Here is a 24,233-nt window from a genome sequence, read left to right as displayed (position 1 = left end):
ATGAAAGTCCTGAACAGGGTTAAGGACACGAGGAGGCTTCAGGAGGAGTTTAGAGTGAGGAAACACAGGTTTGTCCTATGCAGCAGTCTTTTATCAAGCGGTGTGATGCATAAATGCCGCACCTTTGTGGGTGTTGGTTTGTTTAGACAGCCGTGCAGCACGTCGTGACAGGTGCTAAGATGCAACCCAAAGTTTTAATCTCATGCCTCCTTGAACCTCACCTCCCATCTCACTTGTCTTTCATTCTTCATTATCTCATTATTCATTCCTACTCTTTTATCTCCTTCAGATAACTGTGAACATACATACCCATGGGGAAGCGAATGACTTGGTAGTACCCAGGTGCCTCTGTTTTCTTCACAGGCTCCATGAAAGGCCAGGCGTTCTGGTGACTCTAAGATTGCACAGAGCAGTCCGGTAAGAAAAAATGTGTGTAAAATATAGACAGCGTGTGTGTGTGTGTGTGTGTTAATCCCTCACCTTCACATGTTGGAGGATGGTTTTCAGAGTGCTGTACAGTTGATCTGGATCCTTCAGTTCCTTCCTGAAGTAGCACAAGTAACAGAAAACATCAAAATTGTGAAGCTGTTATATCGAGGACGAGTGATTTGTTCTGTCCTGCTCATGCAAGTTTGATCTATAGGGTTGTATAACTGCTGTCATAAGAAATCCAAGTTATGTTTAATTAGAAAACCTGCTCAGGGATACACTAGTCAATATGTGAAGCAACACAAAGCAAGTTGTCACACTCACCCTTTGCCCACAGGCTTCCAGCCAGTTTCACCTGTTGACAGAATGAAAATGAAAATTACATTTAACATTAAAATCATGCATGAAAAGATAAATAGAAATGTGAGGTATTGTTAGAGAACAGTGAGATAGTCAATAATGAGCAACGTACGTATGCCAGGAATGCTCTCAATGGGAATCTGCCGGACTCCGTCCTTAAAACAGGACAGCCCTGGGTAGACTTTTCTAATCTGAGCCTGCTTCCTCTCTATCAGTTTCTTGATAATCTGTGGAAGACAAGTGGATTAAAAGACAGAAAATAAGCACTTGAACATCACACATTCATTTTAAAACTAAGCAGCATACCTCCTTCTGCTTCTTGATGATCACAGAGAACTCTGTGTAGGGGATGCTGGGGTTGAGTTCGCAGCCCATCAGCGTGGCTCCTTCATAATCCTTAATGTAGCCCACGTACTTGGCCTTTGGGACCTTGATGTCTTTTGAAAAACCCTAAGAGGAAGGAGGAGATGAGTGTTTTTTTGCTGCTGCATAGACAAGATCCTAGAAACGCTACAAAAATGAAGCCTCAAAAAAACATTAATCTCATATTTTTCCTGTTTTTATTATGAAACATTCAGTGTCACGTAAAAATTAAGTGTCCAAATTAGCAAAAATACCAGTACAAAAGATGCTAAGGGGTAGCAACTGTACTTGTTTTGTAGACGTTTTTAACAAATTTAGAAGTATTCAGTGTCGGAAACAGCAAGTCCAGGACATCTGAGTTAATTCCTGATTTCAAAGTGTTTTGTTTTTGCAGATTATGTGAAGTATATGTTTTTCTAATGGAGCCAAGAGTCAAGAGACAAGTCGAAGAAGGATTTTAATTCATGTGATGTTTTGACAGACAACACACGTTACCTGTTTCTTGAAGTAACCAATGGCGTACTCATCAGCATAAGTGAGGAAGTTGAGGATTTCATGCTTTATGTGATATTCCTTCAGATGATTCATCAGATGGGTTCCGTATCCCTGTAACCGCACAGGCAGGAAAGTTAAAACTGGCCACCCAGATGTGCTCAAACACACACCAGGCTGAGAAATAAAGCAGGCAGCGTCCTCACCTTGACCTGTTCGTTGGAGGTGACAGCACAAAAGACAATCTCTGTAAAGCCTTGCGATGGAAACATTCGGAAGCAGATCCCTCCGATCACACGGCCGTCCTTGATCAGCGACAGCGTCTTGTGTTTCCTGCCAAGAAAAAAAGAGGAACTTTAGTCAGAATGTGCCTCAGACACATTCGTAGGCGCGAGGAGTGTGGACGGGGTGCAGCGCAGACTCACGGATCAAAGACCAGCCGCGTGATGTACTCCTTGGGCATGCGGGGAAGCTGGTGGGAGAACACATTCTGAAGGCCGACAAGCCACATCAAGATCCTCTTGTTGGGCTTCTGGTTTAGAGAGTTTCCAATGACGTGGAACTCGATCACCCCCCTGCGCTCCTCCAGGCGGGCGGCTTCGTCACGAGCAGAATGAGCTGACAGCAGGCTGGTCTGCACAGGCAGGGAGGTATAAAGTAATTGTTGTAATCACTGCTGCCCCCATAAGAAGAAAAAACTTTAATATCATTCCACACTACATTACTATTATGTATGTCTTATTCCGGTGTATAAACCTGTGTTTAAAAGCCTTCTATGACCTGAAAAGACATTCAAATGTTGCACAGAAAACGGCACGACCAGAACTTGAACATTTGGTGTGGAAACGATGATTTTGAAAATGAATATTTCCAAGCAACAACCCATCGGTGACTAAAGATCTTGACTGAAAAATGCAAATTTTAAACAGCAAAAGATCAGAAAAAGAAAAGTGCCTCCAGGGAAGTACAACGTGACTGACGGAGCAGAATTTTACACACTCTGGGTGTACAAAATTATCACTAACAAGCAGCATTGGGTTTTGCCAATTACTGAGCTAAAAAAAACGATTTGACGTCAATAAAAATACTTTGTTCTAAACCAGCTAAAAGTCAGTCAGTTATTTCTCAGACAGTTTCTGTCCAGACTGTCAGCATTCACATGATGAGCGTTTTCATTCCACGCTAATGTGAACCCACCTTCAGTCAGATGTATTTATGAAGCATATCTTAAGCGCTGTACAATTAAAACAGCAAACCATAAACATAAGACACATAAAGAAGAACTGGTTACCTCTGGAATGGCAGCAGGGTCAGTGATGGTTGCCATGACTTCATTGATGAGGTCCATGGGGATGTCACCCACCACCCTGGGTCTCTTGTTTTCCTCGTGGTGAAGGGGCTCCGAGGGTTTACGCTTTTCTCCAACTATGAGAACATATGGACACAGAGGGAGATGCTCATCACCTGCCTCTTTTACATCTTCTCACCAGCTGAGCAGTGTGTCTGAATCCAAACAAGAAGTTCATTCAGTCACCAATGATGCATTCTGTCAGGATGTTAAGAGCAACTCTGGGCTTCAAATAAGTGCAAGGAAAGTGGTACATTTAGGATATTCCGATATGAATTTCCAAGAAAAAAATCTTGTTTTAAAGTAGTCAGGCAGATAGAATAAATTAAAGCGCCACAGAAACATGAGAACGTGGTTTAAATGTGAAACACAAGGCTATAATTTAGTTTAGTGCTCAGTGTTTGCTGTCAGATGTTACATAACAAGTTGGTATTATTGTAACCTTACAAGTAATTACAGGCTTGTGTGTAACACCTGGGTTTGTCTCGAGTACAGAAGCTGTTTTCCTGGCAGGACTGACGCTGCCGCAGGTGGATGGATCCACCGACACAGGACTGGTGCTGTAGTACAGCGGTCTGGCTACAGGGGGAGCACTGATCACTGCAGAGCAACACAGTAAAAAAATGTATTTTTGCAATTATATTCATCAGTGACAGCTCTCACATTGTCTTTAAAAAGTTCAAAAGTTAGGCGTCAACGTGAAAGGTGCGTTTTGGTTAAGGCGCTGAGGGTGTGTGTTACCTGTGTGGATAGGAATCTGCCCTCCTGCAGCTCCTGCCAAGAAATCTTGGCTCCAGATCGGAGAGCTGTGACTGTACACCTCCTCCTCCAGCATAGACAAGAACCTGAGCAAAGTAAACACAATGACTACTTCACTATATTAACAACAGTAGTCCAACATGCTTTAAGGCTGGGTGATTACTCAAAATGTATTTTCAGTTACAATTTTAGCTTTTAACAATTAGGAAAAACAAGATAACTGAGACAAAACATTTATTGTGCTGCATGATGTTTTGCACAGATGCTCCTGCTTTGTCTTTTCTTATAAATCAAGTGCACCTCTTTGTTTTAGAGCAGTGCAAGACGATGGCAAGCATAGAGCAACGTAGGTTAAGAAAAAAAGACAAGCTTTAAAAAAAAAAAAAAAAGTTTACCAAATGCATAATAGCTCCAATCATATTAAAGACTTGTGATCTACATTATTGACCAAAAACAATTGTGAATCAGATTTTTGCTATAGCTGAGCAGTCTTAATATGCATGTGTATCTATTTTCTTTCGAAGGTGTGCACACTATATTACTGAGTCTATCTACATGAAGGACTGTGTGGCTTATTGCAGGTTAGTCTTACATTTGTTCCATCATTTATATCTCAAAATCTCTGATCTTTGTTAGGTTTTTTTTTTGTATATCTTACTTGGGAAAGTGTGTGAGAATGAGTGTGCGTTTCTCTGGAGGAAGCTTGTCCTTCTCCTGCCTGGCCTGCTCCAGCAGTTGTTTCCTCATCACAGTGAAGACAGAGCGCAGCAGCGTCCGGCCGAAGATCTGAGTGGTCTCGTACCGGGGTAGACTGTCACAGAACTGAGGCACATTGCAGTAGCAGAGCCATCTGTCATGAACACACAGCAGAAATATCTTTGAAAACAGCTGCACTGAAGATTAGGGCTGTAAATAATGATTATTGTTATGAATCTGTAGATTAATCGGTTTGTTGTATTGTTTTGTCCACAACCCACAGATGTATTGAGTCATAGAGGAAGAAACAAACTAGAACATTTTCACATTTAAGAATCTGGAACCAGAGAATTCAAGCTTTTTTAAATTTACTAAAGGAAAGCAATTAATTGACTATTAAAACAATCTAATCGATTAATTGTTGCAGCTCCACTGTACATTTTTCCCAAGAAGCTTTACAGACTATCTGCTGAGTCTTTCCACCTGGTGTAGTTGGCTTTGTATCCAGCTGCGTCGTCATTGGGAACCCTTTGTCGTCTCTGGGAGGGCGTTTCTAACTGCCAGTAGTTGATCTGGTTGAGAAACATCTTCGCCAGCTCCATGATGGTTTGACGTTCCTTAGATGGTAAGTGGCTGAATTTGTACTGGACAAAGTTGTTCACCCCCTATTTGGGAAACACATGACAAGAAACGAATAAAAATAGGGACTTACTCAACATTATTTTGAGCAGTTGGTTTGTTTTTGTTCTGCAGTTGATGCATAATCCAGACATCTAATTCACCTGCTCGATGCTGGGTTTCTCAAACGGCGGACTCTCCTGTGCTTCTAACATCGGCTTACCCATCTGCAGGATGGATTTCCTCAACAGCTGAGGGGTAAACAAAAAGGGAGAACGCTCACTTGAGTGAAATGCAGCGTTGCAAATTCAGTGTTTGTCTAAAGTCTTAGAGCAGAAAATTACTTTGAAGAGGGAAAAGTAGACTTGTTTAGTGTCGGCATCCTCCTCTTTGTGAACGCAGGTGTACAGGTACTCCACATCCAGGACGATGCCTAGAAGTCTGTTCATTTCCTCTTCTGAGACGTTTTCTAGATGGGTCACATGATCACCTGGAAGAGAAAAAAATAATAAGATCCACATTGTAAGTACGGGCTGCAGTTGGTAGCACTGTTGCCTCGCAGCGTCCCGGTGGGTACACCAGAATCTTTCTGCGTGGAGTTTGCATGTTCTTCCCGTGCAGTGTGGGTTCTCTCTGGGTTCTCCGGCTTCCTCCCACACAGTCCAAAAACATGTTGAGGTTAATTGGTGATTCTAAATTGTCCGTAGGTGTGAATGTGAGTGTGCTTGGTTGTCTGTCTCTCAGTGTGGCCCTGTGATAGACTGGTGACCTGTCCAGGGTGTCCCCTGCCTTCGCCCTAAGTCGGCTGGGATAGACTCCAGCCCCCCGCGACCCTAATGAGGATTAAGCGGTGTATAGATAATGGATGGATTTTAGGTATCTTTAATGCTACACTTTCTGGCATATTTTTCTTTCTGTAGATTCTTTACCCAGAGTGTGAGAGCAGCTCCGACAGGGCTCCTGCAGGTTGACTGTGTTGGACTGCTGGTCAGTTTGAGGCGGTGTAGGAGGGGGGTTCTGACTCTTCCAGCCATTGCACTTGCAGGCTCCCTCGGCCTATAAAAAGCAGAGCTGGAATTAGTACAAGAAGGAGCACACACATGAGTATATCCACCTTATATCAAGTGAACCACCTTTTTTCCCTATGCAAAGTACACTAATGAAAAACATAAACATGTATACAAATGAATTTCTTTTCTGACTTGGTGAATAAGTCCTGATTTCTATTGTTGTAAACGGTTAAATTGATCCAAATGTCCACAAAGAGTTGTTAAGCTGTTCCACTGGTGACAAATTCTCAACCAACTGAGTTATTCCGCACCCTGGTCAGGTGTGGCTTTAAAGAACAATAGCACCACCAGTGCACAGACACTCCTTTGACCTATGAAAGGCCTCCTTAGTATGCAGCTTCATTCAAATGACAGAAAACTACAGAGGTCAAGAAAAAGACGAGAAACATAATAGATGCTGGTATGTCCACAATTCCACCATTCCTCATCTAAGAAATCAGACAAACTGACAATCTGCCACACGATGCTCTGGATGGACGCGTCTGACGTGATTCCATACTGCGAAATGTCCACCAGCTTCCCCGAGCCCTTCAGGAAAGAGTGCGACAACATTCCACAAGCAGCATCAACAACCTCATTAACTCCGTGTGTCACAGAAGTGCGACTTTTTACTGACTTGTGATTTTCTGTCTCATGACCCCATTCTGAATCTGCCCACTATCATTTCCTATATATCTGTACTTAGTTTCTTCATGACATCCTTTCTGTTGTAGCGATGTTGTGTTTTGAAGCAACAAATATTTATTCCCCTTTGTTAAAAAGAATTCATTAAAATAATACATGCTTCCTTCAGATTTTTGTTCAGTAATTATAGTCATCCCCAACTATCACAATAAGTAGGAATAAAGTGATGCAGCAGCGTATATCGATCCTACAGGAAAAACAAGAACTGACAAAATATTATCTGAAATTGAAACTATTTGCTGTCTGTAAAGTTTGTTTGGGTTAATTCCATCACTGTTTGCCAGAGCAGCATACAGAAGGTAAGCTCTTTTCAAAGAAAATACAAACACTATAATAAATACTTTATTCATTTTTTTAAATTATTTTTTTCTGTTTATATGAGTGTCATAAGGCAGATTATTCATTACTTTTAATTTTTTTTTACAAAAAATAGCACTTACTGTTTTAGTAATATGTGAAAAGGTGAACGTAGGACTTTAGAAGGATGCATTCCTCACCACTGTAGGCCTTTCTGGTCACTGCTATGTCAGAACGTTTTTAAAACAATGATAATAAACTTAGTTGTACGTTATCGTAAAGTTATAGCTTTTACCTGTTAATTGTAAATTATTAGTAATAATCAAAAAAATTTAAAAATCTAAGATTAGTTTCTGTTTGTGTTATCTAACATTTATGTTGCAGTTAACTAGCAAGTAAAATTATATATATGGCTAAAAGGCTAACTAGCATACTTTAGCTTAACCTAATAATGTTACGCCACATTAGCTTGCTGTAGCACTAGCTAGCTTCAATTCTTAGTTACTGTTGGCTAAACATCCCTGTTGATTTGGGGCTGTTTTTAAATCATGAATTCAAGTGAAGTGTGTATCGTTCAAAGTAACTTGTTTTGCCATTATTAAGTCAGGAACATAAATTTCAGTGATAATAAGTTAAAGTAAAGTTACACCTTGTGGCCCATCAATTACAGATTAATTGGAAATAACCAAATCTTTTTTATTTTTCTAAATCCAAAAGTATGTTCTGTATGTGTGGCCTAACATTTATGCTGAAGTGAAGGCAACATCATAATCCATTTTGAAAATAAAGTTAATCTTTTGCACAGCAACAAGTTTGCATTCATTATTATGATTACTTGTGATGTAGGATTTCCCTGGTTCTGTGGATTTTATGTTCTGGTCCATTCTGCTGTAGTCTAACCTACATTTGTTCACTTCAGCACATCTCCTGTGCACACATTATGTTGATATTCAATATATGTACATATTTTAAAAGAAAGCTGCTGTTGTTGTGAAGGGGGCGTCTTACCCCAGTATTAAAACCTCACCAGCCCTCAGGTTAATGACTGTTTCTGAGGACTGTCAGCGCGGTGACAGGAGGTGTGGAGAGCAGGCCTGTCACCGTCAGCTGGAGGGGCCGCACTGAGCATGCGCGCTGAAACAACAACAAACTCCGCCCCCCCAGCAGCTGTCACCCTGTCAAAACAAAGACCCCGTCCCTCGCTGCGGATCATACGCTGCATAAGCCCAATAAACTCCTCTCTGTTTACCGCCGGGCTCTGACAGACGGCAGGGGGACACTGTGAAATTTCCTGCGGAAAGCAACGCCGCGGCGCACCGACACACAGCAGCCCCGAGCGCACAGCTACTCCCAGCAGCCAGCCAATGTTTACGTTCACCAACCCCCCACCTTGACAGAAACATAGTAACACTGTAAAAGCACTGGGCAGCCTGCAGCTGGAAGGCCGCTGCTCCACAGTCCTGCTGTACAAATCAATTATCTACATTTTTCACTATCGCCTCTTGACTAAACTGTTTCGTGCATGCAAAATGAAAAAATTCAAGTGCGGCAATGGCTTCCTTTGCTGCGCTTGCATTTTGCAAACTATTGCAACCGAGCTCAGGAAATAGCCTTAATTAAAAAATAAGCCCTCAAAACGGCCGCGCGTCAAAAGTCTGCAGATGTAGCGTACTTTGCAGGATGAATACACTCCGAGTTTTTCCAGTTTCTTCGGCCGAGGTGAGGAGCGGAGTTGCGCCTTCTTCACGGCGATACGTGCGGATCCTCCAGCGGCGCCGGAGCCCTCCGTCCCCCCGGCTCCAGGAGCGGCCGGGACCAGGCCCGCAGCTCCGATGGCCGGCGAACCTTGCTGAATCCCAGCGCTGTCGGCCATGATTCGCACCGAAACCCGAAGGGACCGCCGGGGCCCCGCGGAAATATTCGCTCTGCCGTCCGCTCCTATTCCACAAGCGGAGGATCAGACATGGCGCTCATCCTTATTTTCAATTTCTCACTGTAGGCCCATTTTCCTCCGCTAGGGGACTGAGATGGGATAGGCCAACTCCACTACAATTCAGAGAGGAGAGGTCACAAAATGCAACCGTTTCTAGCAAAATTTCAAGGTCAAATGTGAGGAGGGAAAAATGCTCCGAGGAGCCATGTTTGAGCGCACAGTGTCTGGAGGAAGTCACTCATCTCATGCAACATAAAGGAGGGACTGAAATCAACATCAGTATGATTTTATGGATTCTACAGTTAATGCTATCTTTTAGACAACCATTAAACATATGAAAATAGCTTTTTTTCTTAATAGAACCACTTTACTCTCAGGAATTCAACATTTAACATTAAGTTAAAGGTCAGAGAGGATGAAGATAAAAAGCTTTTATCAAGCAGCCTTTTATCAAGTTGGTGTGAAACTGAGGCTGAAAACCTCTACAGGACAAAAAACATTAAGATAAAGAATAATTACTTTCTTTGGAGAGTCTTTGACATGTCCATGCACACACACACATACACAGATTACAATAATAAATGATCAAATTTATTTCAGTATTTATTTGGTCATTACATAACAGTACTGTAAAATGCTTGCATTTAAATGTTTTCGGCTGCAATTAAGTGTTCACAGCAAAAGAAAAAAAAAAAAAAAGAACCCATCCAATTTACATCCCTATCATGTGTTAATTCATTTATTCACGAGTCACCGCCGTGCCAGCCGATAGCCGTTATACTGCTCCTACGATATCGTCACAACGTTACTGAGATGTTATGGAGTGGCAGACAGATGGACACGCAAACTGTTCTGTATTGTGTCTGACTCCTCTGGTGTCTCTGGAAGTTCTGGTCTACTTACAGGGAGGAGTACTAGAAAACAAACAAACCAAAAAAAAAAAGATTTGGAGAAATGATGCAAGAAAGAGATAATGTTAAAAAATATAAACCAAAATGTCTGGATATAATTTTTTTTCTTCTTTCGGGAAAAAAGGTACAAGACAGACGACTAAATAAATGCAATTTCTTTTTTCTTTTTTGTTAATAACACTACATACATTTATAAAGACCACCACTGATTATAATTTAACCATTTGTGTGAAAAAAAAAAAGGAACAGCAACAAAACTCCAAACCCAGATTGTAGCTGGTTTTTTTTCCTGCTAACTGTACAGTTTTTTTTTGTTGTTTTTTTTTAATGATTATCTGGACAACTCCCTAGCAAGCATTAGTCCTGTCACTGGTAAATCGAAAAAAGGTAGACTACACTGCAACACCCTATTTACAGTATATTATTTATATATTTATATTTGTATTTATATATATATATTTATATCACACTGGCTGAAATTATGACAAGATATATTCATGAGCATCATTAGTGCAAGGCATGAGTAAGACAGACCTGTAAAAAGAGTTACTGACTAAAAGTTTTCTATGTATATGTGTGTGTGTGTGTGTGTGTGTGTGTGTGTGTGTAACAATGTGCACTGGGGGAGTCGCAGGGACAGAAAAAAAAAAAAAAACAAGTGAGGATGAGGTGTAACAGACCGTCTGTGTGTGCTGATGTACAATGATGTTTAGGTCTGATAGGGGTTGGAGGGAGGAAGTCGATGGCGTGTGTGTGTGTGTGTGTGTGTTTTTGTGCAAAAGTGTATTTAAACATACACACACATAAATGTGCATGTGAGTAAGTCTGTGGATGAAATCTGTCACCAGCCAACCAGCCCAGGCCCAGTTTGTACATACGGACACACAGCTGTGTCTAAAGCACTTCCTAATCAAGAGGAGATGTCAAACACCTAGGATTCCAATAGAATTATGACTCAACCTTACATATTGCAACTCCCCACTCACCACCATCACCTTTGCTTTTTACCCATTGCAAACCCAGCAGCGGTCCAGCAACATTGACAAAATGGAAAAGATAATCGCATAAACTCAAAAATCCAAAAGGCAGAAACCCAACAGATCCCAGTATGACCATAAATGAAGGGCCTACGCAAGATTGGTGAAAGGACACTACACATCAGGAAATGGGCAGGCGGTGACACTGATGTGTACCTCAGAGGTCTCTGTGGCCTTGTTGTTGAGAAAACTGGGAGGAGCGCGGGGGGGGGTTTGCTGCGCTGCATTGGTCCTTGCAGACAGTCAACTCACAGAGTAAATACTGTGAAACATTGCACAATGCCACTAGGGACAGCTACAAGCAGGCATGGCCCCGGAGTGGAGCCTACAGGTGGTGTAAGAGAATGTACACTAGTGCTACTTTGGGTTTAATTGGGAGAAAGGACATGGATAGCAAAGGGAAGGCAGAGGGGATCAGAGAGAGAGATTTTAAAAGGACTGCAGTCCAGTTTTGTTTTTTTTTTTTAACGATAAAAGGGTCCCAGTGTCAAGCGGAAGATGTAGAGCTTAGGGTTCCTCTCTTCTTCTCCCTCCACCCTCTGCCTTTCCTCTTTCTCAGATTCACAAGAAAACACTCCTCTTCTCTACTAGATATTTTTTTTCTGTGCTACTGGAGACAAAAGGTAAAACGGCTTTTTGTTTTTCTATTTTAGACCATGTAAATATACAGGTATGTGCATCCATAATTTTGACAAAATCATAGTAAACAATAATTAACAAAGTTATCAAAAAATGAACAAAAACAGAAAACTGGTATTAGAAATGCAGTAGTAAAGTCTTAAGCTATCCCAGAAATGGGAAGTGATCACTTCCTCTAACTGGTACTCGTATCTACACGTCGGGGGTGGGGGAGATAATGGTAGGCAGGGCGCACTAACGTCTAGAATATCTGCTATCACTGACCTATCAATCATCATTGATAGATGTAACAAGCTAGATGGCAGAAAGTAAGACAGAGTGGTTAGGAGGCTTCACCAGGTAGCAGCAGAACCATAATGGAGGAAAAGAGGCAGCGCCACAAAGAAAGTTGAGTGTAATGGCATTGACTTTGCTACTGCAAAAAGAGAGGCTGGGGTTTATGGAGGGGGCACAGGGCATCTTTTCTTATTTCAGAGACACATTGCATTAGTAACTGCAGTGGCATTTTGGGCATTGGCCGCATTAGTTACTGCTATACAGGTTGGTTGGGGAGATGATGTTCTTCATGTTAGTTACTGCAGCACGGAGCCTTGGCTGGCTGGGCAGCTTCCGTCAGGTCCACTCCTCGGTTCCTCCCACTGCTGGCTCCTGCAGCCTGAGGCTCACTTTTTGGCAATCTCTTTGCTGAAAGGAAAAAACAAACCAAACTAAACAAGAATACAAGAAACTCTTCCCTTTTCAGGGAGCAGAAGCTACAAATGAAAAAACTACTGTAGCCCAAGATTGACCAAAACCATCCAGTTAATCGGATTAAATACTTTATACAAATACCAGCAGGATTACTGTGTTTAACTCTGGTTAACACTCCACACATGTGCAGGCAACATTTATGAGTTAAGTGTTAAGCGTTACCCACCAATAGCCATAAATATCTCGTTCACATTCATCGATGTCTTGGCTGATGTCTCCATGAAGAGTAAGCTGTTGTCGTCTGCGTAGGACTGGGCGTCCTGTTAACACAACGCAAACATCATAAACTTTCAGCACATCCTAACACATGCATGCGTTCAGGCACAGGAGAAAGACAGCTGAACGGTTACAACAGGAATCAGAGTCATAGCTGTAGAGATGATTAGTAATTTGTCATGTCTGTTCTAGATGTAATCACTTTAAACAGAACCACAGATATCTGGTAGAAATCAGAGACAAGTGTCCCCAGGAAATGTAAAAAAAAAACCCCAACAACTGATAAGCACTGTGCAGTTTGTGTGGTCTGACCTGGAAGTCGACAGCTCTCTTGCTGGCCAGGTCGGCTTTGTTGCCTGAGAGAGCGATGACTATATTAGGGCTAGCTTGTCTTTGGAGCTCCTTCACCCAGTTCTTTGCTCGTGCAAAGGACTCCTGCAAAAAGAAGAAATTGTGCCACATGTCAACACCCTCATGCCATTTCATGCTTCATGCTTAGACTTGTCGTACAAGCACTTGGAGTACTCTCTGAATATGTGCCAGTAACATCAGTACAACTTAAAGTCAGAAGATTGTTTGAATAACAGCACTGAAGACTTAGTCAGTGACCGATGAACATGCCTCGTTTGTGATGTCGTAGACCACAATGGCGGCTTGTGCTCCTCTGTAATACATTGGCGCCAAACTGTGGTAACGCTCCTGACCTGCAGTGTCCCAGATTTCAAACTTCACTGTTGTGTCATCTAGACACACTGTCTGGGTGAGAAAGGCCGCTGAAGGGACAGGAAGAGGTGAGAGGGCGTGTCAGCTTTACACGACCAATATCAACACAAAATCACACTCTTTACAGTGTCTTGTAAACAAAACAGGTCACAAATACAGCAAAGTAGGGCATCAACCTGCAGAATTTTCTAAAACTCAAAGAATTATTTAAATGAAAATAAAACTTAGTTGCTTCAGACACACACATGCTCCTACAGTCACAACACAAAAGCTGTGTGATCTACAAAAAGCTGGCAGCTTGTCAGAAAAAGCCTCGTCTGATGATGTGACGCTCACCTCCTATTGTGCTTTCCTGGAATTCATGGAACTGGCCCTTGACGAAGCGGAGCACTAAGCTGGACTTCCCAACAGCTGACTCCCCCAACAGCACCAGCTTAAACTGACAGATCTTGTTCCCTGCATTGGGTCCATTGGGTCTTGTAGCTCCTCCTCGATTGGCCATGACCTAGTCAGATCTCCTTGGTATCCTGTGTGCCAAACCTCACTATCAGGACTTCCGCTGCAAGAAGCAGGAGAAAACATACGTCAACTGACAACAACTGAGTAGGAAACACATACTAAACACCTTCACAGCTTTGGATAAATATAATAAACCATATGTGCTTACACTCAGTTAACAGCACAACTTCCCCAAACACTGACAAAATTAAAGTGTTACGCCAAAATACAAATGGCAACGGCAGCCATGTTGTTTTGGAGTTAGGAGCACGGAGTTACTATAGTTAGCTACTTTTTAGTATTTGTTTTGATTGGATGAGGGACTCGAAAAAGAACAAAAGGTTTCGGATATGACACACTTCTGTGAGACATACAGTATTAGTATGCAAAATAAAATGGAAAAAATGAAACCTACTGACTGTAATCATTTTCTGTGAGTAGTTACTGGTGGCTTTCTGTACATAACACTTGATTAGGGATATAGGACTTAATCTGTAAAATGTATGAAATACATCACTGGAAAAAAGAAACAAGACTGATCACATGATGTTACTTTAACTAAACAAAATGTAACATTTTTCTGAGTTTGACCTCATAAAACTGTACTATAGTGCATTATTTTTTATTTTTTGTAAATCATCCAAATCGGGGCGGCTGTGGCTCAGATGGTAGAGCGAGTCAGTCAATGATCGGAAGGTTCGATTCCGCCCTGTAACCTGTGTCATGGTCGTTGTGTCCTTGGGCAAGACACTTCACCCACCTTGCCTGGTGTGAATGCGTATGAATGGATTGTTTGAGGTGGTGGTCGGAGGGCAGAATGGCAGCCACGCCTCTGTCAGTCTGCCCCAGAGCAGCTGTGGCTACAATTGCAGCTACCACCACCGGGATGAATGTGTGTGAATGAATAATTGACAGTGTTAAGCGTCTTTGAATGCCTAGAAAAAGCGCTATATAAATTTGATCAATTATTATTATTAAATCATCCAAAGTACTGGCAAACAAGCCAACAGATTTAATTGAGCTAATTAAATATGGTGGCACCAATCTGTCCTAACTGACTGCATAAAAGGAGGTGCATCTCTCCCTTACTTTCACACGTCAAAGCCAAGCAGCAGCCCAGTAGTATGACTTCTACATGTTCATTTTTCAGGTTTTGCAGAGGCCAGTTCAGATAAACAGCAGGTTTCTACAGGAATTCCACACGTCGCTGCAATGTTTGTAAAATACTTTTAGTTACTACTAAGGAGACAATAGCATCAAGTTATGAATTTCACCTCCTAAAGCAACAAACTAGGCGAATAATAAGCTAAAATGTAAATAAGCATATACCTATAGTACACGCAATAACTTTCCTTTCTTAAATTATAACTATTAGTGAATTAGGTTTGCAAAACAGATTAACTTGAGAATGAATTTCATGTAATACAACCTAACAACTCCTGTTAAAAGCCCTTCAAACAACAAACCCCTCCTTGAAACTTGTCAACATGCGCCATTGTTGACACAGTTTTCTTAGCTGATAACCTGCAATGGAGGAATTTAGCCAGAGTTACAGTAGCCACTTGGTGTCAACGTTTCTTTATGGATGACATTAGAGCCCACCACAAGCACATACAGTAACGGAAAGCAAAGAAAGCCTTGTCATGATGAACCACAACAGTGATTCATGACAAGGGCGACAGCGAGTGGGTGAAAAAAACCCACCCACATTAGTCAAGCCTGTTTCAACTGCCAGAACTGCTGTATGGATGCATACCATGCATTCATGCATTGCTTACTAACTTATTTAGGAATGACTTGCTCAGTAATGTGTATAAAAAAAAGAGACGGCTGTTGTCCGGAGATAGTCACAGTCTGTGTCCGTCTTGTCCTGAGCGTGATTCGTGGAATGTTTTCCCTGATCACAAACACGACTTTCACCGTGCACCCCCAAGCAAACTCGCCATTAGAATCACATATGCTGTGTAATGTAATAAAGTACAACGGCTACCTTTGTTAACCACATTAATCACATTTTAGTGATATTGTCCTCAGAGAGGTGTTGATTGATGGTAACTGTGGCCTCTATGGTGAATTCTGACCCCGCAGTTTATGACGATGCTGTAATACACTATATTATATTTTCAAGTGTACATTATATCATTTAACTGAGATACACAGCCTACATCGATTTCTTTTTGCAAGCCTGCTCTATAAAACATTGTTCAGATCTACAGGTGCTTATTAAGCTACGTTTATCAACTACATAACTGAGTGGATACAGCTATAATTACATTTCAAATATAATTTCAAAGTGTAACATCAATCCGTAAAGTGCTGGCTTCACGACTGCTAAAGTTACACTAATCTGAAATGCATCAGAGCACTGATATAAAAGCTCTTGATCACACATTTAGACAATAACTAGAACACAACTTTTGCTTTACAAGTTCACAAACTGAGGTGTATTTATGCAGTATGATTTTCAACAAATTATCTTCTGAAATAATAACCACATAAAAGGGGATTTCAGTTATAAATGGCATTTATAACATGGAGCAAAATTGTTTTCTTAACATAAAAAGGACTTTTGGGAAAGGGAATAACACTATCCTCCTAAATTAAAGGCTTTGGGACACAACTCTCCTAAAATGACCCATAAGGTCATCACCTAAGCAGTAGGGTCAAACGTTTGAGCTTCATGTTCACAGAGAAATTTTGAGAAGAAATCTCGAAAAGAAGCAAGAACTAAGCACACACAAGGAACTGCGATGAGAACAGCAGTTGTTTTTACTCTGACTCATGACACAGACTGTCAACAAACACTGCGCACTGCCTGACTGAGATGCTCACAAAACATTTAGATTTAACCGTCGTCTGTTGACTGTAAACACACTTACGGATGTTAGAAGACGCTACGTATGTGTTTGGATATTAGAGGGGGACGCCATTACCAAATTGTTTTTGTTCTCTCGCCAGTTAGCTTGCATGCTGTCAGCTAACATTAGCGCTCTACCTGGGCAGTTAGAAAGCTAATGGGTAACATTAGCCTCAGTAGGAAACGGTCGTAAAATGACAGGATAATAAACAGCATAAAATGAAATGTCGTTTTTTTACGTGGCGTTATTAAACTCAAACGTTGCTTGTTGGCGCAGCTTTGCTAGTGTTACAGAAAAGGGAGTAGCCAAACCCTCAATTAACAAACATTAGCTTGCTAGCATTGTTAGCATTCCACCCACTGACCCGATTCCACCCATTTAGCCGCTAGCGAAGCAAAGTCACTGAACAAGCTACACCAACACACTGCTAGCAGCTTTCAAAGGACACCGCGTTACCACACGAGAGGAACAGCCGGACTCGTAGGATGTGACAAAGGCCTGTATTTCTACATTCCCTTAGCAGTCAAACATCACCGACATTAGCGGGAGTCAGCTAGCGACGGCGCTAAGCTAGCGAAGTCACCGATGACAGCGTTAGTCAGTGAGCCAGCTGGAAACCACAACTTGTCGGATCATGTCAAGTCAACGCTACCTGAGAGCCAGACGATGTTCGGAACTTTCAGTACCGCCGCTGTTGTATTTACACACGGAACCCGGGACACTGTGGTGAGGTGGTGTTGGGGAACCAAGAGAATAATTTCAACAATCCCGTCACGTCTCCTCCTTTCTTTTTTTTCTTCTCGCAACTTCCCCTCAGAACCAAAACACAAACAAGCTCTTCCGCTCCGCGTGCCACGTCACACGGCGCGTCTCCGTCCGACAGCAGCTGCTCTGATGTGCAGCCTGCTTTAGAAAAAAAAAAAGAAAAAATGTTTTATCCACTGTGCATGTTAATGACACCACCTGGCGAATCATTTAGTTTAAAAACTTGCTGCAAAATTGTGTGTTTGCATATTTGTTTTCTCTGATCTCAGTTACATTCTACGTGTCTACACTGAACACATATATAAAAGCAGTATGCAAATGGTCAATATTCTGCCACAGAGAACATGTTCAAACATTTGATTACCATGGTTGAGAAAGGGAAGAAGATTTTGAGCTGTTCACCTGATGACAAATTCTCCACCGCTGAGTTAATCCACAGTCTAGTCAGGTGTGGCTTTAAAAGACAATGATCACAGAGTGTGACCAGCACACAGACACTCCTTTGACCAGTGACTATGAAATACCACCTTGAAATGCAGCTTTATTCAAATGACAAGATGCCACAGATGATAAGAACAAGATGAGACTGTGCTATAGATGACGTGTGAGTTTCCACACCTTTGCCATTTGTCATCTCAGACATCATTAGAGACAGCATGGTACAACAGACAACCTGACACATGGTGTCCAACATGAAACTGTCCCCTAAAGTGTCTGTCAGCTTTGCCGAGCCTTTCAGGAAGAGTGGGACGATGTTCCACAAGCAGCATCAACAAGCTCCTTAACACTTTTAACACTTCATTCTCATTTATAATAATTGGATTTCTGTTTTGAATACATTACACACTTTATATTTTGATAATATTGTAGCTTTCAATAAAAGTACATCCGCCACACTTGCTGATTTGTATAAAAAGGATCAAGATCAATATGTGACTACAGACATTTTGTCATGGCTATTCAAAATAACAGTCATGTACGTTTAAAGCATGTTTCCCAACCGCCTTCTTTTCTTGTGACCCATTAAAAGGAAGTCTATTTTTGAGAGAGATCTGATTTCTTCCATGTCAGCTTTTTTTCATTGACCCCCTGTAAAATCCAGAATAGAATCTAAAATCATTCTTTACACAAATGAAGCCCTTGATGATTGAGTTCTATCATTTTTGTAAAGGCCTTATTGTACCCCACTGTCTTAACAGAACATTCTGCTCTCACTGTGCAGGTTTACTTGTGGTAGCTAGAGTTTCTAAAAGCAGACTGGGAGTAGCAGAGTTTTCAGCCATCAGGCTCCACTGCTGTTAAATCAGCTCTACATTTAGGGTTGGCTCAGGTGACCCTGAATCATCCCTCAGTTTGGCTGCTGCAGGCCCAGGCCCAGGTCTCCCATGATGTACTGAGCACCTCTTCTGGATTTTCCTCTTACTCTATACATTTACATGCCACCATTGCATGAGACTGACTTTGCATCTTCTCTCTGCTGTAGTTTTGTCCTGTCTGCAGGTATCTCTGGCTCTGGAGCCACATGTTTCTGATCTGCAGTTACTTTTCTTATGAATCTCCCCAGTGTTTACTGTCTTTTATGTGATTTCTATCTGCTATAGTTTTCTCTCTTCCTTTTAACCCTCATCCCAACCAGTTAAGGCAGATGCCAGCCCTTCCTGAGCCTGGTTTTGGTGTTGGTTTCTTCCTGCTAGTGCTACTTTTGATGATGATTTTGTCAGGTTTTTTGTAGTTTCTTTATCTTACTATATGAAGGGCCTTAAGTTGGCCTTATGTTGTGAATTGGTGCCAAATAAATAAAACTGAATTGAACTGATACTGAACTGGATCACCACCATACATGTCCACTCCTAGGCTATAGGTTTATCAAGAGTGATTTTTATTTTTATTTTTTTATCTTAATGTTGTTTAGTAGCCCATAGAAAAGAAGATATAGAGTATTCCATATGAAAAACAAACAAACATATGTTTATTGCCTTTCTTATACCTTTTTGAAGTTTCCAGTGTTTCCTGGGAGTCCTTGGTGTGTTCATTATCCAGGTTGGAAACCAGCGAATAAAAGAGTGATGTAATGTTTGTGCAACTCTAAGATAAGAACAAGGAAACACATATCAGCTGTTCACATTATCTCAGATAAAAAAAAGAAAAAAGTTGTGATTAAATAACCAAATACAGGTCATTTGTATATTGAACCACATGTGTTCTCTCACTGGCCTTTTTGTCACATGAGTTAAAGAGATATTTATGCAAACAACAAGGGTGAAAGTACATTTATATTGACATGCTGTGAAAGGCTGTAGTACACTAACAGGCCAGGAGGTGGCGGTGGAGCTACACTAAAGCCAGGCGAAGAAGAAGAAGAAGAAGAAGAAAGCTCCGCCCCCGCTCTCTTGTCTCTTCCGGATTAGGCCATATCAGCACGTTTTATTTATTGTGGACTGTATGTTTTTATCTTTTGTGTCCAGTGATGTGTCATATTTTACTGTAACACGTTCAGTTGTCAGATTAATGTCGCTCGTCAAGCCTCGTATTTAACCAAACGGAGCAGCAGCGTCCAGCTATGGAGGAGGTGGAGACACCAGAGGAGCTGCTGGCCAAGCAGCACCGCAAGGAGAAGAAGGATCTGCAGGGTAGCTAACTCCAGCTGTTTTCATTTATTGTGTATTCAAGGTTTGGCTTTTGCTATTAGATAGTTTGTATGCTCCATGTGTTGTCTTAATTCTTAGAGGTTAGACCCCCTCTGGTCACTATTAACCGTCCTGGTGGTTGATATTGTCATTTTATAAGAGACAGGTCTGAAGCATTATTATTACTCTGAGATGTTTTCCTGTCCATTTGTGCAGTCTGTTTCCCACCAGTAGCTCTCAGGAGTTTTAATTTTATGCTGAAGCTAGCACAGATATGTGATTCTTGGATAAAACTTTCACGTGTTTTATGACTTCAGCCATATTGCAAACGTCAAAATGTGTCCATCACCTGCTAAATGTAAAGTGCCATACGTGATGGAACAGGCTGGGGTGTGAGCAGAAGGTCAATGGAGTTTGAAACTCGTCGTACACCATTAATGCAGTGTAATGTAGGGTGTATTACTGGAATTCAGGTGCAGCAGCGTGTTCATTTTATTTTTTTCTAATCAGTAATGAACATTAGGGTGTGTTAATGCCACATGTTTGTGTATTCTTCTTCATATATATGTTTCCACCAGCCAAAAACAGCACATGTCACCCTTCTGTTCAGAACGCTTCACTGGCTTCCAGTTGCTGCCCGCATCAAATTCAAAACCCTCCTACCTGAACTCTCTCATTCAGATCTATGCTCCCTCCCGCTCACTACGCTCGACCAACGCAAACCACCTGATACAACCACCACAACAGGGCCCGAGGTCAATAGCTAGACTCTTCTCCTCTGTGGTTCCGCAGTGGTGGAACGAGTTACCAAACTCTGTTCAGTCTGCTGAATCCCTCTCAGTCTTTAAGAAAAGACTAAAGACCCAGCTCTTCACTGAACACCTTTGCACTTGACAGCCACGAAAACAAACAAACAAAAAACAAACAAACAAAAATAAATCCTATTACCTCCCACACAGCCTGCTGTTGGCATCAACATCCTATCACATTTGAATTTGTTCTGTGGCACTTATCTAGATTGTTTTCTGCTGACTAGATCCTTGCTTGTGTTGTATCTGCTCTCAGATGTACGTTGCTTTGGATAAAAGCGTCTGCTAAATGAAATAGTAGAAATATTGGCCTATTTGTCCATTAATTTATCTTTCTAACCAATATCCAGCGCCATCTGAGTGTAGTATTTTGGACTGCTTGTGAGTATTGTATTATGGACAGTCTGCTTTTCTCTGCGCTTCATTTTCAGCTAAAATCCAGAGCATGAAAAATGCCGTCCCCAAAAATGACAAGAAGAGGAGGAAACAGCTGACAGAGGACATTACCAAGCTAGAGGCCGACCTCAGTCAGAGGCACGAGGAGGAAATTAGGCAGCTCAAATCTACAACTGACACAAAGGTGAGGGTTTGCATTCAGATGGCAGATCAGGTACGCTGTGATTCTGGGATTTCCAGCATTAAAAAAAAACAGGCTTTTGCAGTTTCTTATTATGGACTCTTGATTGATGGGGAAGAAGTTTCTCAGTTTTGTAAAAATTTAAAACTAAATCTAAGTGGAAGGATCTGAATACTTTCCAAAGCAGCTCGGCTTTAGAGTTGGTAAATGGTATGGTTAATGCAAGGTGCTGCCCGTCATTAGGAGCAACTTCGGGTTCAGTGTCTTGCCCAAGGACACTTCAACTGTGGAGAGGTCAGGGATCGAACCACCAACCTTGCAATTGGGGGGCCACCTTTTTTTCCCCCTTGGGCCCCGTTCGCCGCTTTTTCTTCCATTTGCAGGCTGGTGGAGTTCATTTTAAGACATAGCTTCCATATAGCCTTTAAATAGATGTGCAGTTTCATTAAGTTCACCTGTTTCATTTGCATCAGTTAAGTGTGCTGTTATTTTATAGCACAAACTACAAGATACACAATGTTTTTGCACAATATTACCATAGTAATGCAGCACTAAGTCTTGTTTTGAACACAGGTGTTGCTCCAACAAAAAGTCCTCTGTGACTCTTCTTCCTGATCACAGTCATGTTCACAGCACATAAACTCAAGTCTCTGAACTAGATCAGCTTCGACAACATAACAGCTGCTAATATTTATGCAATGTTATAAGGTGGAGGAGGTGATAAATGGAGTGGAGTCCTTTAAGGTGGAAGATGAAGAACAAGAAGACGTCAAACAGCCTCGAGTAACCAAGGCTCAGAAGAGAAGGGTAAGATCTCATTTTAAGTCATAAAGTGTTAATTAACTGTCATAGTCAGCATGCAGTGGAAAAAACACACTTAACCCTAAAAATATCGCACATTTCTTTACCAGAATTGTTGTTCATAAAAGTCAACATTTTGATTAATATGTAAACACTATTACCTTAGATCGCAACCTGACTATTATACGTCTTTAATTTATAATTAAAGGTTTAATCAATCTGTTTTATGCTTCATTTTGAGTCATTCTCTGTCATGATTTAAGGCGCTTTTTAGATGCATTTTTTCTTTTTAAACGATCCTCTTCAGGACAAGAAGGCGGCCCAGGAGAAGGAGAGAGAGAGCAGGATAGCTGAGGCCGAGGTGCAGAACCTGCAGGGCGTCAGGCACCAGGAGGGTTTGAAGCTGGCTCAGAAACTCGCCCAGCAAAAGCTTCAGATCAAGGAGATCTCTTCTGATGGCCACTGCATGTACCGCGCCGTGGAAGATCAGCTGGCACAGCGATCACAGGTACAAAATGATTACTATGGCTGTAGCTGTGATGGATACCTAATCAGAAATGTGATAAGCAAAAATGCACTGTTTGAAGTTTGTCTTGCAGAAAATGACACAATGCTGTTCTGATAAAGTCTTCAAGTATATTAATGGCATATTTTATTATGAAATGTTACACATAAAGATTATAGGTTCAATTGTGTTTCATTTGTTTTTAGCCTGGATTAACCATGAGTGTGAAGCAGCTCCGGTCCCGCACCGCCGAGCACATGAGAAGCCATGCTGATGACTTCCTGCCTTTCCTCACCAACCCCAACACTGGAGACATGTACACAACAGGTACGACTGTCTTTGTTTTGGTGCACAAACACAATCAGCCACAGTTGTAAGTAATGTTGAAAGATGAAAAGGGAACTAAATTGTTCTGCCATATTGTCTGATTTGAGGTAGCCTGTGTACGTACTTATTTCACAGTATGTATATTCAAGTGTCTGTATTTGCTTTTCAGATGAGTTTGAGAAATACTGCAGTGATGTGGAGCACACAGCGGCTTGGGGTGGGCAACTGGAAGTGAGTCTCTCTTAAGTTGTTCACGTATGCAGAAAAATTAAAGGAAAAAACAGCATTAAGTGTCTTAGTAAGCGGTCAGGCCACCACGTGTCCTCCAGTGATTCTCCCAATCTGTGGAACTCTACTGGAGGGGTAAAAGACCACTGTTCCCAAAGAGACTCCCTCGTTTGGTGTTTTGATGATGGTGGAGAGCACCAATGTCCAACTGGGCTGAGATCTACAAAGGCCATTCATGCGGTTCACATCATTTTCAAACTCATCAAACTCCTTAGTGAACCCTTCTGCCCCATAGACGGATAATTTGTCCTCCTAGAAGAGAGACTACTGCCATCAGGATAGAAATGTTTTGTCATAGGAAAAAAGTGATCAGTTGGAACATTTTTGTATTGACAAGTGAAGCAAAACCATGCAAGCAAAATGTCCCTCCAAACATTTTCCTTTCATCTGTCACCCATCTGTACATTGTGATGTGTTTTATCGTACTTTTCTCTAATTCCTTTTTTTTAAATTTCACAGCTGCGAGCTTTGACCCAAGTTCTGCGTCTGCCGATTGAAGTGGTCCAGGCAGATTCCCCTGCTATAAAAATCGGGGAGGAATATGACAGTGAACCCATCACTCTTGTGTAAGAACATTTGTATTTATTTTCACATTTGTTTTTGGTTCAGGTAACATCACAAGGTGGCTCGGTGGTTAGCACCGTTGCCTCGCAGCCAGAAGGTCGCCGGGTACACCCGGGATCTTTCTGTGTGGAGTTTGCATGTTCTCCCCGTGCAGCATGGGTTCTCTCCGGCTTCCTCCTACAGTCCAAGGTTGAGGTTAATTGGTGATTCTAAATTGTCCGTAGGTGTGAATGTGAGTGTGCTTGGTTGTCTGTCTCTAAGTGTAGCCCTGTGATAGACTGGTGACCTG

The 24,233-nt window shown here is 41.7% G+C and overlaps 3 protein-coding genes across 3 annotated transcripts in view; 1 reads left to right on the top strand and 2 right to left on the bottom strand.

Annotated features, from left to right (window-relative positions):
- The window catches only part of kat2b (K(lysine) acetyltransferase 2B), an 11,992-nt gene extending 2,898 nt beyond the window's left edge, over positions 1–9,094 (bottom strand). Inside the window, exons 1-17 of the mRNA XM_008306782.1 lie at positions 8,789–9,094; positions 5,995–6,121; positions 5,410–5,555; positions 5,230–5,316; positions 4,931–5,112; positions 4,410–4,601; positions 3,734–3,837; positions 3,467–3,592; positions 2,936–3,069; positions 2,070–2,278; positions 1,851–1,977; positions 1,648–1,758; positions 1,096–1,239; positions 902–1,016; positions 754–784; positions 481–544; positions 310–394 (exon numbers count right to left, since the gene is read on the bottom strand). Of these exons, the coding sequence (XP_008305004.1) occupies positions 310–394; positions 481–544; positions 754–784; positions 902–1,016; positions 1,096–1,239; positions 1,648–1,758; positions 1,851–1,977; positions 2,070–2,278; positions 2,936–3,069; positions 3,467–3,592; positions 3,734–3,837; positions 4,410–4,601; positions 4,931–5,112; positions 5,230–5,316; positions 5,410–5,555; positions 5,995–6,121; positions 8,789–8,989 (2,185 nt within the window). The 5' untranslated portion in view covers positions 8,990–9,094. The remainder of the gene's footprint in view (positions 1–309; positions 395–480; positions 545–753; positions 785–901; positions 1,017–1,095; positions 1,240–1,647; positions 1,759–1,850; positions 1,978–2,069; positions 2,279–2,935; positions 3,070–3,466; positions 3,593–3,733; positions 3,838–4,409; positions 4,602–4,930; positions 5,113–5,229; positions 5,317–5,409; positions 5,556–5,994; positions 6,122–8,788) is intronic.
- A 524-nt stretch (positions 9,095–9,618) lies between these two features.
- On the bottom strand, positions 9,619–17,496 carry LOC103376428 (ras-related protein Rab-5A). The gene is made up of 6 exons (XM_008306781.1): positions 17,334–17,496; positions 13,662–13,884; positions 13,224–13,375; positions 12,915–13,037; positions 12,553–12,646; positions 9,619–12,320 (listed from the first exon to the last, which is right to left on the bottom strand). The coding sequence occupies exons 2-6, from the start codon at positions 13,825–13,827 to the stop codon at positions 12,205–12,207; spliced, it is 651 nt and encodes a 216-aa protein (XP_008305003.1). The 5' UTR covers positions 13,828–13,884; positions 17,334–17,496; the 3' UTR covers positions 9,619–12,204.
- A 2,329-nt stretch (positions 17,497–19,825) lies between these two features.
- otud6b (OTU deubiquitinase 6B) overlaps positions 19,826–24,233 on the top strand; it is a 5,586-nt gene continuing 1,178 nt past the window's right edge. The window contains exons 1-7 of the mRNA XM_008306780.1: positions 19,826–20,076; positions 21,314–21,462; positions 22,168–22,266; positions 22,568–22,768; positions 22,972–23,092; positions 23,262–23,323; positions 23,840–23,946. Of these exons, the coding sequence (XP_008305002.1) occupies positions 20,007–20,076; positions 21,314–21,462; positions 22,168–22,266; positions 22,568–22,768; positions 22,972–23,092; positions 23,262–23,323; positions 23,840–23,946 (809 nt within the window). The 5' untranslated portion in view covers positions 19,826–20,006. The remainder of the gene's footprint in view (positions 20,077–21,313; positions 21,463–22,167; positions 22,267–22,567; positions 22,769–22,971; positions 23,093–23,261; positions 23,324–23,839; positions 23,947–24,233) is intronic.

Source organism: Stegastes partitus, unplaced genomic scaffold (genome assembly GCF_000690725.1).
Source record: "Stegastes partitus isolate 25-593 unplaced genomic scaffold, Stegastes_partitus-1.0.2 Scaffold46, whole genome shotgun sequence".
In the NCBI taxonomy this organism is placed as follows: Eukaryota; Metazoa; Chordata; class Actinopteri; family Pomacentridae; genus Stegastes; species Stegastes partitus.
Note: the sequence above shows the minus strand (reverse complement) of the source record. Positions and strands in the feature narration are given on the sequence as shown.

Coding starts and splice junctions, on each gene's coding strand:
- LOC103376428 (XM_008306781.1), bottom strand. CDS start 13,827: ATGGCCAATCGAGGAGGAGCTACAAGACCCAATGGACCCAATGCAGGG. Junction 13,376..13,661: donor CCAGGAAAGCACAATAGGAG/GTGAGCGTCACA, acceptor CTGTCCCTTCAG/CGGCCTTTCTCACCCAGACA. Junction 13,038..13,223: donor TCTACGACATCACAAACGAG/GCATGTTCATCG, acceptor TTCTTTTTGCAG/GAGTCCTTTGCACGAGCAAA.